Raw genomic sequence first — 18617 nt, 5'->3', positions numbered from 1 at the left:
GCATTCCTGAAGTTCCCTTACTTCTTTTCACTGCAAGTTCATGCAACATACCTCCTATATTATACTCTTCAAGCATCAGAAACTCAATAGCCTTCTTAAAGCTAACGAGACAGAAATACAGTTACTGACAGATTACTGTGGTAAAAGTGATTCAGCAGAAAATTTACTCTCCTCAAAAGTTGTAAGGTAGTACCTTCTAATCATTTCCCCTTCCTATATATAGTGGAAAAAAACTGCCCTCAGAATTATTAAAGCGTAAAACCAGAGAAACTGAAAGGTATGGGTAGCTGGTATAAACAATTAATAGAATAGACTTTAGCCATCAAATGTTTTAATTAGGATAGTTTAGTAACAATTTAAGTATTAAAAAGTGACAAAGTGGACTTGTAAATGACATAGGAAAACCATAAACTAATCGCAGATCCTATTTTGCAGATAAAAAAATTAAGGTACTTCAGTCAAATGTGTTACCTACTCACAAAGCTCTTCAAGGACTAGCTCTAAGAAGACAGGACTTCTACCTAGAGGCAGTATAGCAAAATGATGACAGGTTGTGAAGCAAAGACAGCCTGAATCTGAATCCTGCCTCTGCCACTGTAAGCTATGTGGCCTTCGATAAGTTACTCTGATTTTCCTAAGCAAAATGGGAATTACAATAGTACCTATGTCAAAATGTTTATCTGCAGATACAATTAATTATTTCTTTGAATAGTATTTCAGAGCATAGTAAGTACTCAATTAGTGTTTTCTTTATTATTATCAATTAAGCAACATTTCTCTAAACCAGCAATTCTCAAAGCACAGTCTGGGGATCCTGGGGGTCCTTTAGGCTCCTGTAAGAGGTTTGCAAGGTAAAAAAACTATTTTCATAATCTAAAGCACTTTTTTTTTTTACTCTTATTCACTCTTTTTCTTTCTTTTTTCACTCTTACTATTTCATTGAGAATGAAACTCTGGAGTTTTCTGGAGACTATGAGATGTATGATATCATAATAGATTAGTAACAGATATGAGAATCCAGCTGTCTTCTGTTAAGCCAGACGTTAAGGAGATCTGCAAAGAATATAAAACAATGCCACCTTTCTTACTAATATTATTTTGTTTCAGGAAAAAAACAGCTATTCTTCATAAAAAATGTTATTTGTGGCCCTCAACAAACGTTTGCTGTATTATACTGACATATATAAAGATGCTTCTAAGTCTCATGAGAGGAACAAAGTGGTGTTGCAAAGAGGGTACCATTAAGAGGTGGCATTTGAATTGGTTCTTTTTTTTTTAAAGACTTTTTTTGATGTGGACCATTTTTTTTTTTTTTTTCCCGTACGCGGGTCTCTCACTGTTGTGGCCTCTCCCGTTGCGGAGCACAGGCTCCGGACGCACAGGCTCAGCGGCCATGGCTCACGGACCCAGCCGCTCCGCGGCATGTGGGATCTTCCCGGACCGGGTCACGAACCCGCGTCCCCTGCACCGGCAGGCGGACTCTCAACCACTGCGCCACCAGGGAAGCCCTGATGTGGACCATTTTTAAAGTCTTCATTGAATTTGTTACAATACTGCTTCTGTTTTATGTTTTGGTTTTTTGGCAACGAGGCATGTGAGATCTTAGCTCCTGACCAGGGATCGAACCCACACCCCCTGCATTGGAAGGTGAAGTCTTAACCACTGGATCACCAGGGAAGTCCCTGAATTGCTTCTTAAAGATGAGGAATTTTTTAATACACACAAAAAATTTTTATGATAACATGGAATGAGTGTATTACTATTTGAAATAAATATTTTGAAAAGTTTTCAGTTTAAATTTCCAGTACTATATTGATATTTATAAGTGATATAAACAAAAGCTCATTGGAATCCTTAATAATTTTTAAGACCATAAAGGGATCCTGAGACTAAAAATTTCGGAAGCACTGCTTTAAATTATTTTACCAAATTAAACGCAATATCTCTGAACTGTACAGTGGGCTTTCACATCATCTTAGAAGATGTGAAAACAAACTTTTTCTTAAGCATGTGACAATATTTTTTTGAGCCATTTCTTTTTCCAGTAGAGAATATTAGCATTTGAAAATAATTAAGAGGGGAATTTAAATGTAGTTTATTTTCAGTTTACCATATTTAATTGGACTCATATGGCATTCCACTTTTTAAAACATTATCTACCTGGGAGTATACGTTCTGTAAGAATAAGAGAACATGAAAAAGCAGCTATCCTAAGGCTAGGGACTCATATGTATATTTTTTAATTCATTTGCTTGTAAATTTCCTACTATGTGTTAAGATATTTTGTTAATAAAGTTACAGAATTCATGAAGTCTTAATGAAAAGTAGAAAATATGATTTGCTTTTCAGCCTTTATAAAAGAGAAAATGAAATATGGCTAATTTGCATAAAGGTTCATTCATACCGTATCTTGAGAGCATTGGAGAAAAACGTGATACTGATTTAATCACCAATACGCGATGTGACATAATAAATAATGTCACTATTCACTGGTCTACTTGGATTCCTCTATTATGGAATTCTGAGAAAGTAATGAATAAAACAAAACAAAAATGATGCCCTCATGTTGAACTACTAAGTCAACTGAAAATGACCAGAAAATCTGGACGAAGAGGTTAAAAAATGGAAAAACATGCAAACATAGATCATAGATTTAACTGATAAAGTGAAGAAACTGATAGGGAGAGAAGTCAAAAACCACCACCAAAGTATTTGGCATCTTTGAATTAGCTGCTGGTTACTAGAACCATTCAAAATTGCCTAACTGACTCAAAACAATCTGTAAGTACTGCCCTGATTAGATTTGAGAACAAACCAAAAAACTTCCCTATTTCTTTAAAACCAAAAAGCAATTTTATTCTCTCATATTCACTTGCTCTTACAATAAACATTTACTGAGTAAACGCTACAAATAAGGGCAACTAATGTGTATTAAACCCTAAATGTGCTAAATGCTTTACAATGATTATTCCATTTCACCCGTAGCATACTATGAGGCAGGTACTATTATAATCCCCATTTATTAGAGAAAATTGAGGTAAATTTCTCCACGTTACACAGTTTATAGCAAGAGACAGTTCTGACTCTGGATCTGGCATTTACTACTACTATACTTAATTATGCCAGGAATTTCTTTTCACTATTATTTAAGTCTTTAGAAGAGAATTTATTTTTAGAACTTTTGCTCTACATTAAAAACAAAATCAGAAATAATTTAGAGTTTTCTTTTAAAAATAGTATTTTGTTGGTTTAAATAGTCAGAAAAGCTGACCCCAATAATAACAATTCAAAAGAAAACAACCCAGTAAGTCAAAACACATATGCATTCTGTTAAAAAAACAAACAAACTTAGTTCCTGCGTGGTCTGGAATAGGCAGAAACCCATAAATGGAAATCTGTCTGCCTGATCACCTATGGAGAAAGCAGGAAATCCTGTGAGTTTTAAAACACTGCCTAGTCACAAGAATAAAGCAGACATAGCAGTACAGTAAGAGAAGTGCTACATCCATGCTCATGTCACATGTATGTATATACCTGTACACGAAACACAGCCAAAGGGCAAACTTTGGGGCAACCTACCTTGCCAGTGATTCGTTATATAGAATAAAGTTCCTTAAGCAGGGATCCAATTAATCAAGAAATGAAGGTTGGGGAAATTATTAACATTTACCTAGCCAAAGTAACTATATAATATGAAAATGTCTAACAATCAAAAAATCAGACAATGGGGACTAAGGAATCTAGAAAAGCATTTAATGATAGGCCATTTTTGGGGTATTTTTGCAAGTATATAATATAAAAATATATTTAAAATAAACCAAAGTAAATGAAATATTTTTCGAAATTATACAATCTCTTAAAATACATCAAAATTTGCTAACAAGATCCTTAAAACTAGTGACCTGAAATTTAGACAAAATAACACAAAAACACATCAGGATTTATTTGCTAACCCATTATGAGACAAACTTTCCTTTGCTGCCCATCAACGAATCAAGACAAACTATAAACAGCAAATGTTACTATTTTGATAAAATTTCATTTTTCAACCAGGGAAATTTTAGACTTATTTTCTATTTTAGGAAACATAAGGTTTAAAACAAAAACTTCATGTTATTTAACTGCAGTTCAGCAAAATCAAAACTAATGCATTTCTCTAGCTTGTCATTCAAAGCCGCTTCTGGGTAAGAAAAGAGTATTTAAACATTTCGTTTATAAAAAAAGAAATATGATTTTGCGTTATTATCTCTAAATCTGAGTTGCTTGTCTTTTAGTCACCTGCTTAACTTAACATATTTTAACTAAAATATGGGTATATAATATGTCTCAACCCTCTAATGTCACTGAACTTATATTTGGAAATTTTAAGTAGTTCTGATTATTGAAATAATATCTACATAGCTGGGAGATTTTGGCAATTTAAATATTTCCCTATAAATTGGCTTTTATAATGATAGTTCACCCATGAACTCATGAAATGAGACTCTACGGGGAAGAGCAGAGTCCTGTCCCCATATCTTGCTAATTCAGGCCTACAAACATCTTAAATTGTTACACCTTGTAAGCTCCCCTTTCACCACCATGTTGCACCACCTAGACAGTGCCTGGTATACTGCAGACCTTAAACAACTGTTGGATTTATTTCTTGCATAAAATAAATAACTTTTAAAACTTTAGACATATTTTAACGGCTATCTACTTTTTAATTTATTTTTTTATTTTTTATTTTTCTTTTTACATCTTTATTGGAGTACAATTGCTTTACAATGGTGTGTTAGTTTCTGCTTTATAACAAAGTGAATCAGTTATACATATACATATGTTCCCATATCTCTTCCCTCTTGCATCTCCCTCTCTCCCACCCTCCCTATCCCACCCCTCCAGGCGGTCACAAAGCACCGACTTTAGACATATTTTAACGGCTATCTACTTTTTAAAAGACTCTTAACAGCTAAAAAGTTAAGACGAAGATTTTTAAAGAGTGTGAATATTTCCATCTGTTTTCATAGGCCAACACATCTGGGAGATGTACCAAAGCAAGTTTTGTAAGTAATAAACAGGTCAACTTTGCAAATAAAAGAAATAAATTGCTGAAACATATATTCATCTTTAGTTGGAATGTACTTACTTTCTCTAACAGGTAAGGTCTACAAAGTAGCTTGATACAAAAAATTTAAGGTGACTCTCCCCATTATGACAATTATTGAGTAGATGATTAGCAAGGTAGTAATAAAGAAAAGTTAAAAGCATATTATAAAATATATCTACCAGACTAGTACAATTTACTACTGTAAATATTTAAAATACAATTAATGTATATTTTAAGGCAATTTAAGTATTCTTAAATTTAAATTTAATTTAAAAAGAATTTTACTTACTTGTTTGCACCTAAAAAGTAACTACTTTGGTGTCCTTGTCCATATTCTAGTTGTAGATCCTGATAGTACAGAATAAAATATTCAGCAAAATAGTAGGGTATCACAAATCATGATACACTAACGCATATTGTCTTTAAAAGAGAAACCCCAGACTTCAAATAAATCTGTATTGCTGTATGTTCTTAAAAAGAAAGCAAGGTAGGACTTCCAACAATAAAAGATTTCAGAAGTTTGTAGTCCTAATTTATATATTTTATTATTTAAGTTACCAAAAATTTCCTGGGAACTTGTTTGAACACTATGTGCAAGTTTCATTTATGGTTATTGCTACTGTAATTAACATTTGTAAAAATCAGTTTTTGGAATGAAAAAAGCTGAAAAAAGGTATTTATGCTCAAGCTATAATGAAGCAAAAATGATTACAGAAGAGAACAAGCAACAAAAATCTTGGTTTGACTTTGTATATAAAATCTGCAATAATTATGTATATATACACATTCACATATTTCTACTACTGCTTCATGCAGGTAATAATTTTTTAAAGGTTAAAAAGAAGGTGGTCTTTCAAAGTAAATTATACAAGTGAAATTGCACAAGATTATAAACTAAATTTAAGGACTTTTAATATTTTTTTAAAGAGTTAAGTAGCAAAACTTCAAACAAATATTATTAAGGCAGTTCTTCCACTATTTAAACATTTCCACTGAACGCTGCAGGTTGTAGAGTTAAGAACTGAAATTTAAAGGAACTAACAATCTATGTGCTCGACTCAAATGGCTTCTTGAGGAAAATAAATGATTTCCAACAACCACGGAAAGTACAGTTTCGTTTTCTCCCACTGTATTTCAAGCACCGTTTTAATGATTAAGGGGGAATATTTAACATTTTAAATGAATTTTATTTTCATTAGAATATAGTGTACTTAAAGCGCTATCTAGTTTTACAAGATACTGCCAGATGCACAATGAGGACCTAATGCAAAAGTTACCTGCTTGGAGCAGCCTTCCAAGACTGTCCACGAAGACAGGTGTAAACTTCTTCGTGACTCCACGGCATTTAACACATAGTTCTCCTCTAGCATTTACACTGACTTTTAATTAACTTATTTACAAGTGTATAAAAATAGTAGCCAGGCTATAAGCTCCTCAAACAAAGGAAAATTGTTAAATCCATCTTTTTTCCCCACAGCCTAGGGTCTAGCATCGTACCTGGCACACACTAATTAGGCCCTAAGAAAATGTGTGTTCAAATGCCATTTGTTTATTTTACTGTAAACAGATAACTAACACTTCAGCCTCATTAAGATATACATAGATAATTATAGATCACACAAATACTAAGCCTAGAAATATGAGACTTCCAAGCAATACATCACATTTAAGTGAAAAGTTAAAAGCCAAAAGCCAAAAGCCTGGTTTAGACAAGGCTCAAATTCTGTCTTCTTCAATAATTGTGTTCCTCCATGCATAATAATATATGTTCTTACCAGTGACAGAAGAGATAACACATCATAAACAAAAAAGATTAGTGAACTGTCACACTGGTATCACATAAAATTCTAATGAAAAAGGACACCTGTTCTCTTTAATTTGTAATGATATATCTTAATAGGATGAAATTGCTATTATCATAAGACTGCCACACAATTATTATGCTGCACTATTTTTTTTTTTTTTTTTTTTTTAGCGGTACGCGGGCCTCTCACTGTTGTGGCCTCTCCCGTTGCGGAGCACAGGCTCCAGACGCGCAGGCTCAGCGGCCATGGCTCACGGGCCCAGCCTCTCCGCGGCATGTGGGATCTTCCCGGACCGGGGCACGAACCCGTGTCCCCTGCATTGGCAGGCGGACACTCAACCACTGCGCCACCAGGGAAGCCCTATGCTGCACTATTTAAGTGGTCATGACTTTATATAGGAGACTTTAAGCTTTGGTATTTAGTAAAGAAAAGTACTAATCTCAATGAATACCTTTCTGAATTCAACTTCATTTTCTTCAGCTATGCATAACTGGGTCCTTCTACCGGACCAGCAACCTCTTTAGCCAATATAATCTCTTAAGCCTTTAATCAAATGACAGCTTTCAAAAGCGTAATTTGTGCAGAGTGGCCACGGCTTGTGTTATATAAATATAGATATGTCCTAAGAACAGCTAGCTCATCTGCTACATGACAATTACCAAGTTGATGATAATAATTAAAAAAAAAATCAACTGATACATTTAGGAAGGTAAGAGAAGAACCTGAAATAACTAATGAAATATTTTAATAGAAAATGGACTGTAAGTTCACATACAGAATAACATTCAGGATGGGGAGAAGTTGCTGACAGATCCAGGTCTGATGATTAAATGTGGCATGTGTTAAGCCCTACCAGGAAAGCTAAAATTGAAAGGGTTTCATTCTTTATTAATTCCTTCTCCGTAAATCAAGTTATGTTTTAGCATCCATAGGGAAAAAAAAAAAAAAAAAAAAACCCATGTGCTAGGCATGTCATCAAGGAAAAGGATTGCACTAAGTCCTTCTAATAAGTAGTTAATCTCATTTAATTCAACTATTATTTACTAAGCACTTATTATATGGCAGGAGTTCAGACAGCAAATCAGACAAGAAAAATGAGAATAAATAAAAAGGAAAGGAAGAAAAGGGAAACTTGGGCAAAGTTAGTAGTCATTTACGTATCTTTAGGATAGTCTAAGAAAGACTGATCTAAAATGCTTTCCAAAGGGACTTGGACGCTATCCTGTAATAGAAAAATGCTACCAAAGTTATGCTTGGAAAATCACTCAAAATAACTCTATAAAATAGTGGTAAAACATGGCCATTCTTTATAACCTAAATAAGAATACATTTGAACATGCCAGGATAGACATAAAAAATTTAGTAGCATAAATCAGGCATCAACTTATTAATGAATGACAGTGTTTAACTACACAAAGTCAAAGCGGTAACAACATGGATGAAAACATGCAATAGCCCAGTATAGATTCAAATTGAACACTCTGCAAAAAATTTAAGATGGTCAACCTAAGCCCAATTAAAATATCTTTTGGGGTCAGAAAGTCCTAACTTCAGTGTTTTAATGAATAGAGGAGTACTTCTGAACTCAGATAGAGCCTCTAAGAAGACATGGTCCCAGCAAGAGCTGAAAAAGAACAGAGGATGTGGTGTGGAACACTGGAAAAGAAAAATACATGACCAAGAAAATCTTATTATTGTTTTTTTTTTAAACCCATCTGGAGATTACAAAGTCTATCTATACCTGATGAGAAAACAGCAGCAAGTCAAAAGAATTGTTACAGCTGACTACAAAAACACTAACGAAAAAATACTTTAACAATATGTTTTAACCAAGAAAAAAGAGAATAGCAGAATTTTTTTTTCTCATCAAAAAAATGAGAAAATATGGCACACGAGTAAGGTGTTAGGAGACAACTTTTAATGTGGTAGATAATTTACAGAAGTAAAAAGGGACTAAACCCTCGATAATTCTTATTTCTTAAAAAGAAAAGCAAGTAGGGTCAGAACACTAACTGAACAAGCAGTGTTCTGACTAATAAAAGCAGACTTAAGGGGACTCGAAGTGAATAAACATGACTTTTGTATAGCAAGGTTGGAAATGAATATCAGCAGGTTAGTTTTTTTTTTTTCTTTTTAAATTTTACTGAAACACAGTTGAAGCAGGTTAGTTTTGATGTTCTAGAAAATGTCCTGTAATTGCGCAGTTATGAACGTGAGTTTTCCCTAGAGATTGCTTCATATATAATAGGTAAGAAAAGTGACCATACAACATAAATTTTATAGTAAGTAACAGTTTAACAGATTTAAAATTAACAAAGTTGATGTTTCTTTTCCAGAATGAATTTAACTTTATTTATAGACTTTATTCAATTCTGACCTAATTCAGGGGTAATCTTGTAGTACTTCTGTTATGGTTACTGATAATGATAAATTGGGTATATCTTTTGGATGTGTTTTTAATTATAACCTAAATATTTTATTCTTACTTTTTCAGGAATACTGTAAGTTTTTTCAGAGCAATGATTATGTCACTACTTATGTTCCTCCACAGCAATTAACATAGTGCTTTACATATACAGTTGACCCTGGAACAATATGGGTTTAAACTGTATGAGTCTACTTATATGCTGATTTTTTCAATAAATACATACTACAATATCACGTGATCTGCTGTTGGTTGAATCCAAAGATGCAGAGTCACAGGAAGGCCAACTATAAAGTTATACTCGGATTTTCAACTGCTGGTGTCCCTAATCCCCTTGTTGTTTAAGGGTCAACTGTTCTTACCTTTCAATATATTCTTCACTGGTATATGGGCCAAAATGCCTATTGGAACTAGGAAAATTAGAAAAAATTAGCAGCAGCTGAACAGATGTGTAATACCTTTTAATGTAAAGACAGCATCTTGTAGACCGGCTATATCCATTCTTATGGTTATGGGCAAAACTCTTATTATTATGGAATTTTGCTCAGTTTTTTTCTTTGCTTTTTTAACTCAGGCATCTTTCAAAATTTAAAGATCTTTCTACTCACTAACAATGTTAAAATTCAAGCTCTGTTACTCTGGTTTCATATATTATGATTGCCTGATTAAAAAAAAAACCCTTTACTATAGTAATGATTCTAAATTCATTTACAAAAATCATAAGATGAATACCATTAGCACTTAAAACGATCAGAAAGCATTGATGACATGGAAGTTTTAGGCAGCAAGGTCTTTAAGGGGGTAAATGTTTCTTTTTGGTCCCAAAAGATTTAGGGCTGTCATCTTGGTGCCAACTGTCTACTAAGATGACAACCAGACATTTTGGGTCCATCAGGTTTCTAGTGGCCAGCAGTAAGTATTTAAGAGTTGAAATCCTGTTCACAGTGCTAAGGTTTTAGAACTATGAAAGTAGGGGACTGAAATAATTATGGACACTTCACATGAAAAAACAAAAACACTGATTTGAAAAGACACATGCACTTCAATGTTCATAGAAGCACTATTTACAATAGCCAAGACACGGAAGCAAACCAGGTGCCCATCAACAGAAGATGTGGTATATACATACAGTGGAATATTACTCAACCGTAAAAAAGAATGTAACATTGCCATTTCCAGCAACGTGGATGGGCCTAGAGAATGTTATGCATAGTGAAATAAATCAGACAAAGACAAATATCATATGACATCACTTATATGTAGAATCTAAAAAATAATACAAATGAATCTATTTACTAAACAGAAACAGGCTCACAAACACAGAAAATAAACTTATGCTTACCAAAAGGGAGAGGGAAGGGGGAGAGAAAAGTTAGGAGTATGGGAATAACAGATACAAACTACTGCACATAAAATAGATAAGCAAAAAGGATTTTCTATATAGCACAGGGAATTATACCCAGTATCTTATAATAACCTATAATGGAACATAATCTTAAAAAAAACCCTGAATCACTATGCTATACATCTGAAACTAATGGAATATTGTAAATCAACTATACTTCAATAATATACAAATACACACACACCAGAAAATAACAAGCGTCAAAGAGGATGTGGAGAAATTGGAACCCTTGTGCATTGCTGGTGGGAACTGTAAAATGATGCAGCGGCTATGGAAAACAGTATGGTAATTCCCCCCAAAATCAGGCATAGAATTATATGATCCAGCAATTCCCCTTCTAGTTATATACCCGAAAGAACTAAAAGCAGAAACTTGACAGATACTTGTATATCTAGGTTCACAGATGCATTATTCACAATAGTGTCCGTTGATGGATGAATGGATAAACAACATATGGTTATACATATAATGAAATATTATTCAGGCTTAAGAAATTCTGACACATGCTACAACATGGATGAATCCTGAAGATGTTATGACATTATGTCAAGTGAAGCGAGCCAGTCACTTACATTATTTGTCACAAAACGACAATGTATGATTCCACTTACATGAGGTACCTAGAGTACAGAAAAATTCAGAGACAGAAAATAGAATGGCAGAATAGGAGTTATTGTATAATGGGTAAGGAGTTTCAGCATGAGAAGATGAAAACGTTCTGGAGATCAACAGTGGTGATGGTTGCACAACGATATGAATGTACTTAATGCCACTGGACTGTACACTTAAAAATGGTTACAATGGTAAATTTTATGTTATGCATACTTTACTACAATAAAAAAATAACTATGGAACATATATGTTGATTAAAAAGAGAGAGAGCATGAGTACAAGACCAGTATTAATGGGAAAAAAATATTGCCATTGTTGGGTAGAGGCAATAGTGGTTTAGGTGGAATTGTTGAGCCAGGGTGCTTAGGTCAAATCCCAGCTCCACTATTATTCAGTTGGGTGGTTAAAGTCGATTTCAGCTTCTATGCACTTTAAATCCCCTTATTTGTAAAACAAGGATTATAATTTAACATATTTAAAGTGTTTAGAATATAAAGCCTGGTTTCAAAAAACTTCTAGGTGTTAGCTTTTATCATTAAAAGTGGGCTTTTTTTTTTTCCACAAAGAACCGAGCCGGTATCCCTGTGCCATGCGGCTGCTTCCCACTGGCTATCTACCTTACGTTTGTTAGTATATATATGTCCATGTCTCTCTCTTGCCCTAACACACCTCACCCTTCCCCCTCCCCATATCCTCAAGTCTATTCTCCAGTAGGTCTCTGTCTTTATTCCTGTTTTACCCCTAGGTTCTTCATAACATTTTTTTTTTCTTAAATTCCATATATATGTGTTAGCATACGGTATTTGTCCTTCTCTTTCTGACTTACTTCACTCTGTATGACACACTCTAGATCTATCCACCTCATTACAAATAGCTCAATTTCGTTTCTTTTTATGGCTGAGGAATATTCCATTGTATATATATGCCACATCTTCTTTATCCATTCATCCGACGACGGGCACTTAGGTTGTTTCCATCTCCGGGCTATTGTAAATAGAGCTGCAATGAACATTGTGGTACATGACTCTTTCTGAATTCTGGTTTCCTCAGGGTATATACCTAGTAGTGGGATTGCTGGGTCATATGGTAGTTCTATTTGTAGTTTTTTAAGGAACCTCCATACTGTTCTCCATAGTGGCTGAACCAATTCACATTCCCACCAGCAGTGCAAGAGTGTTCCCTTTTTAAAAGTGGGCTTTTTAAGTTTGATTTTATAAATAGTAGGATCTGACAAATATTTCATTCATCCCTCTTCTGCCAGAACTATCCACTAGTTAATTGTCCCTAAAGCCCTTCTCTGTCACAAGACTCCCTTGTCAGCTGCTCCCTCTATCAGAAGAAACTACTGATTATGTAAGGGGTGTGGGAGGTAGTTCTAGGGAACACAGCCATGATAACTCACTCAAGTTACTAGGCTAGTTACACGCAGGGTAGAGAAAAGAATATTTGTAACTCTAAAAGTAGTATATTTCTGGTTTTGGTGTTGTATTTTCCTGGAGAATATTAATACCTAAAATAGTCAATTTAAACTTTTGATTCTGTGGTCTTTTATTTCCACAACAAATGTCACTATTGTCATTCTAGCCTACATATGCCTAATTCTGAAGAAATTTTCAGTCCAGAAATCACTGGCAGTGCTGTCTTCAGGCACTGCATCTCACTTGTCCCCTCACATGGTTAATTCTGGCCTCATGCGTTCTGTCCTCTCTGGGCCGTTTGCTGACTCTTCTAGTGTTCCAAGTGCTTCTTCCCACCTCCAGCGTTGGTTCTACCTTTGACTGCAAAACAGCCATCACCCCTGTGGTGACCAATTTTCTGTACTTTCTTTCTTCAGACCTAACTGGGGAACACATGCAATCTCATGGTTCCATCTATCATTTCCTCTTTGATGACTTCAATCTTCCTTTTCTGAGCTAATCCCATAATTCTAGTAGTAGTGTGACCATTCCATAATTTCAGCTCTTTATCTGCCGTCTCTCAAAACTGTGCCAATGACTGTTCCCATGTTAATTCCCATGACACTTAGTAGTCAACTGTCCATTATTTTCCTGGAAAATATATAATGGTTCCTATACAATACTGGAATCAGTCTTTTAGTCCCTCCCAGAAGGCAGATGAACCATATTAACCCAAAAGCTTTCCTCCTTCTTTGACTTCCATAGTACCTATTATATGTTAGCCTTTCCTCATCAATAGTCACCACCAGAAAAAATTTTGGCAATGCACTGTACATTTTGTTGCATGGCTAGGAGTTTACATATACAAGTATTTTCCACTGATCCAAGACTGCAACTTTCCTAAAAGAGAAATTATGTCTAAAATCTCTTTTATGTTCTCCAAATGTTACTGGGTATAGATATAGGAATTTATATAAAGAATCATTTCAACTAACCAGAATTGAAAGAGGTATGTTATGAAGGCAGAAAGGGAGGAAAGAGAAGGAAAATTCGATTGAAAAGGCAGAAAAGTGGAATCTAGGAGTAAATATGGAGGCAACTTGGGGCCCTGGCCAGCTACAGAACTAGAAAAAACTATTTAATAGCAACTATTAAAAGTACTATTTAACATTTACTAGGGTTAATTGCCCATCTTTTCTTACCTAATGGTAAGATAGCCTTAATATTTATAACTTTAGGGAGTTTTTATAACCCAAATTTTGGCCTGAGAAAACTGGCTACTTCATAATGCTACGAAGTTAAATTTCATCTGAGACTGATTTCACTGTTAATCGGGGGTAAATTATTTTTTAAAATTATATATATTTTATTTTTGTAATATATGGATATGTATATATATGGATGGTTTCTAGTTCACTAAAACAAGTCACATTATTCAAACTGGACATTTTTATAGGGAAATGTCATTTCTAAAGAAAAAAATCCATATCTGAGTGAGAAAACAAAATATTCTAATAAAAAAGAAAATCTTTAACTTTTTGTTGTAACGTTATACTATATTTGAGTAAATATGTTTATTTAATGTGTAGAAAAAATTGCTATAATCCTTTATATATGGTAGGTTGCTAACTAGCAGGAACTTATAAAACAATGCTTAAACTGTTCATTAAAACTGGACAAAATGTTTGATTAAAAAACCCTGAAAGCAATTAAGACTAAAACAACGCTGACAAAGAAAATCAGAAGATGAGAAATACCAGATTAGATCTTGCAGTGTAGTATATTTCTTCTGAACTGTCCAAAAAATCATCACTGTCGGGCTGTTTAGCAGAGACCAAGAAACCCAAGTTATTAACACTTAGACTAAAAGCCACAAATTCACAATGGGAAACTCACAAGTGAAGTAAGTCCTGCTAACATAACTTTATTAAGGTAAATGCAAAGTCAAATCAGATTAAGGAGCTTCTAAAAAAGCAACAGTGCAACAACTTTGCTCTATAATACAGTTACTAAATTAGTACAGAATTCAAATACATGCAATGGTAAGTTAAAAAGAGAAGCAGAAAATAACAATTGGCATTTATAAACATCATGATTATGTTTTCTTCTAAACCTTATCCATCTTCTACATAAAGGTCAGGCTTAAGTATTATAACATGATCATTTTAAGAACTTTTCTTTAGCATTCCTTTCCTCCATGCTGGTATACTGAATTAGAGCAACTCTTTAAGTTAAAAGGCTAAAGACTCCCTTTGTATGCCTTTAGTCAAGTGGGTTAAAATAAGCATTAAATTTAAGAAGAAAGTTCCCACTTCAATCCTGAGCGTTCATTAACAGTTACTTTCTTCTCATTATTAAGCAGAAAAGGGAAAAAAATGAAACATATCATCTGGAGCTTTGGTTAAGTAATTTCATTAGGATTAATTTTGTTTTTTAAGTCTCATTTTTTATTCTTCCATAGATTAACATCTCAAATTTTTGTAGAGCATTTTGCTTCTGAGACTGCACCTAATATTTTATCATATATCTGGAAAGGAGTATATAAAAAATTAACAAAAGAGAATCATGAAAAGAATGTTTTAGCAATCTTTAAATAAATGATAAATTTAATCTGCTCTGTACACCTAGTCTCTCCTGAGTCTCAGTTGCTCCAAAGAGATTGGATTCTGTCCTGATATTTAGAAAAGGTGGTTTACACTCTTAAATTTAATAAATTTAATGAGAAGATATGCTATTACTGGCCCAACACTGTAGTTTAAAATTGTGGCATTTATCCTAATAAATATATACGTAAAAAGCCCCTCAAAAACTGCAAAGCAAGAATGAAAAAAAAAAAAAGGGCTAGCATTATAAACATTTAATCAGCGAATGGTAAAACTACTAAGTTTCTCCTAAAATAATTTTGAAAATATTCAATCTCAGCAACACAGATTTATTTATTCCAAATTTTAGAATCAGTTACCTTTTTATTTCCCCAAATGCTTTGAAAATATTAATAACTAGCTTTTGTAGTCAGTACCAACATATCACAAAGACTAATTAAAACATTTACTTTCAGTGTTAAGATTCCAAGACAACGCTACTTACAAGTTCATGATGTGGTTCTGTCTCCTTCCTTAAGGGCGGATCAAACTTTACTTGGCCAACTAAAAGAGAAAAATAGTAAAGCCTTCATCTGTTTCCATATTTTTAATGATATAATAATTTAAAAAGTTACTCCCATAGCAAAACCTATTTAATTTTACCATCTACCATAGACTGATCACAATCCAAAGATTTAAATAAAGAATCTGTTAGCTGGAAAAAAACCAAGAAAGTCTAAGCTGTTAAAGCTTAATCTAATAATCCTAGGCCTTTTCTGTAGTAAAAAAAAGATGATTAACAAAATTACGTGTACGTTACAGTCGGGATCTAAGGTGCTACGTCATTGTGACCCAGCATAAAATAGAGACCATCAGTACTTCGGTATACAGACAGCAATTCGGGCAGTTATTTCTGGAAGCCAGCCTGCAAGACGGTCTCTAATGAGTCCTGCCTCCTGGGGTTCATAAACTTGTGTACTTCCTTCCCACTTCCCTGGGGTGGTCTATGTGACCAGACGAAAACGGCAGAATGATGGCATATAACTTCAGAGATAAGGCTTCTGTCTTGGGCTCTCTCTACTGGATCACTTGCTCTGGAGGAAGTCACGCTGTGAGCAGCCCTAAGGAGAGGCTACACTGCCAGGAACTGAAGTCTTGGGCTAACGGCTCTGTGAGAAACCTTGGAAGCAAATCTTCCACCTCAGTTAAGCCCTTGGCAGACTGCAGCCCCAGCTGACACCCTGATTGTCATGACAGACCCTGAGGCAGAACCACCCAGCTAGGCTGTCCTGGACTCCTGACCCTTAGGATATGTGTGAGATAATAAATGTTTATTGTTTTAAGCTGCTAAATTTTGGGGTAATTTGTTATACAACAATAAATAACTACACTTCTGCAGCTAAAGTATAAACTAAATACTAGAGCCAACATAAATTGACTGTACTACATTCACCCTTCCCCCTGCTACTCTAATTTAATGAATGTTTCACTACCTTTACCTTTAATTTCTGTATCTCATTATCATTGTCATTATCTGCTTTTATAACCTGGGTACAGCATTCAAGACCACTGAGATAAAAGCAGAGGCACAAATATAAAACATTAAAAAGAAGAAAAACAGAGGGTCACAAATAATATCACCGCTCAACTAGTAAGAGCTCAGCCAAAACAGCAATTCTCAATCAAGGCAGGGAAGTGAGTGAGATTTCAAAGTACAATCATTTTATAACTGTTTTGATTTTAGCTTAGTATGTATGGTTTACTGTGAATCTTAATACCAAATAAAGGAGATCATGAGATTTGAATATTTAGCAATAGGAGGCACAAGTAAAAAAGGTTGAGAAACACAGCCCTACAAGATCTCCATTTGTGTGTGAAGAAGTATGTATATGCTTTTTCTTTTTTTTACATCTTTATTGGAGTATAATTGCTTTACAATGGTGTGTTAGTTTCTGCTTTATAACAAAGTGAATCAGTTATACATATACATATGTTCCCATCTCTCTTCCCTCTTTGTCTCTAGATATCAAATTCTGGCCCTTAAAGATAAGTACGCTGTTCAATAATGGGTTCCTCATACCTGTTCACATACGATCACATATCAAAGATTACAAAATAGATTCTAATAAGGTATTAAAACATATTTTATACACACACACACACACACACACACACACATATCATGTTGATAGAGGCCCTACTGAACAACTCTCACCTAAACTTGTCATCAAATGGCACAATTAAATCTAATAAAATTACATGAGGACAGTTTCATGCATTATCTGCCTTGTGTTATCATCACATGTGAACATGCCTGTTTCCACCAGACTGCATAATCACTAAGTACAGGGGTGCAGGGATGCTGTCTTAGACTTTCATTTTTATTATTATTATTATTAGTTTTTGGCTGTGTTGAGTCTTTGCTGCTTCACGCGGGCTTTCTCTAGTTGCGGTGAGCAGGGGCTACTCTTCATTGCGGTGCGCGGGCTTCTCATTGTGGCGGCTTCTCTTGTTGTGGAGCACGGGCTCTAGGCTTGTGGGCTTCAGTAGTTGGAGCATGCAGGCTCAGTAGTTGTGGCTTGCGGGCTCTAGAGCACAGGCTCAGTAGTTGTGGCGCACGGGTTTAGTTGCTCTGTGGTATGTTGGATCTTCCCAGACCAGGGCTCGAACCCCTGTCCCCTGCATTGGCAGGTGGATTCTTAACTACTGCGCCACCAGGGAAGTCCCTAGGCTAACTTTCATAGCAAAGACAGAGCCCCAACTGTAGCAGGTATTCAATACCCCTGTACTCTGTGGGAACACTTTTCCAGAGACAGGAGCCCGTACAGCAAAGTCCCTATGGAGATTCATTCTTCATGCCTTATACTGGTATCACTCTTCCGTTCTCTCCAAATTCCCTAAAGTTATGATAAGTTTCTGCCACAGGACATTCCAACTACTGTTCAAATAATTGCTGGGCAATCATCCCAGGCTACAGTGCTATTTATGATGTTCTTAATAATGTCGAAAATTCCTACTTATCTGTAATTGTCTACTGGTCTTGATCTCTGTTTCTGCTACCATCTCCTTGAATGTATGTCAAGCGACACACCATAAATTTATATTTTACTATCCAGATGAAAACTCCTTCTTAGCTTCTTTGAAATAGCTCCGACATGATCACTTGCCGACTCATCACTAGCCATTAGGGGTCAAAACTGATCCTACTATGGCAGACAAAGAAGAGCCCCAGAATTATTTCTTCTTAAAGCAAGTCTTTGCTTATCATATTTAACTGAAGGCAAAGGGGACTTCCTAAAAGG

The 18617-nt window shown here is 34.8% G+C and overlaps 1 protein-coding gene across 2 annotated transcripts in view; it reads right to left on the bottom strand.

Moving 5' to 3' along the window:
• Positions 1 to 18617, bottom strand: part of MAP4K3 (mitogen-activated protein kinase kinase kinase kinase 3) — a 207434-nt gene that overhangs the window by 41782 nt on the left and 147035 nt on the right. The window contains exons 14-16 of one of the 2 annotated variants that reach the window (XM_007445764.1): positions 15821 to 15879; positions 14491 to 14553; positions 5379 to 5437 (exon numbers count right to left, since the gene is read on the bottom strand). In XM_007445764.1, coding sequence (XP_007445826.1) covers positions 5379 to 5437; positions 14491 to 14553; positions 15821 to 15879 — 181 coding nt within the window. The remainder of the gene's footprint in view (positions 1 to 5378; positions 5438 to 14490; positions 14554 to 15820; positions 15880 to 18617) is intronic. The other variant, XM_007445765.1, reaches the window with a different exon arrangement.

The sequence above is a fragment of the Lipotes vexillifer genome, unplaced genomic scaffold (assembly GCF_000442215.2).
Source record: "Lipotes vexillifer unplaced genomic scaffold, Lipotes_vexillifer_v1.1 scaffold278, whole genome shotgun sequence".
NCBI classification, from domain to species: Eukaryota; Metazoa; Chordata; class Mammalia; order Artiodactyla; family Lipotidae; genus Lipotes; species Lipotes vexillifer.
This window is presented reverse-complemented; position numbering and strand designations above follow the sequence as displayed.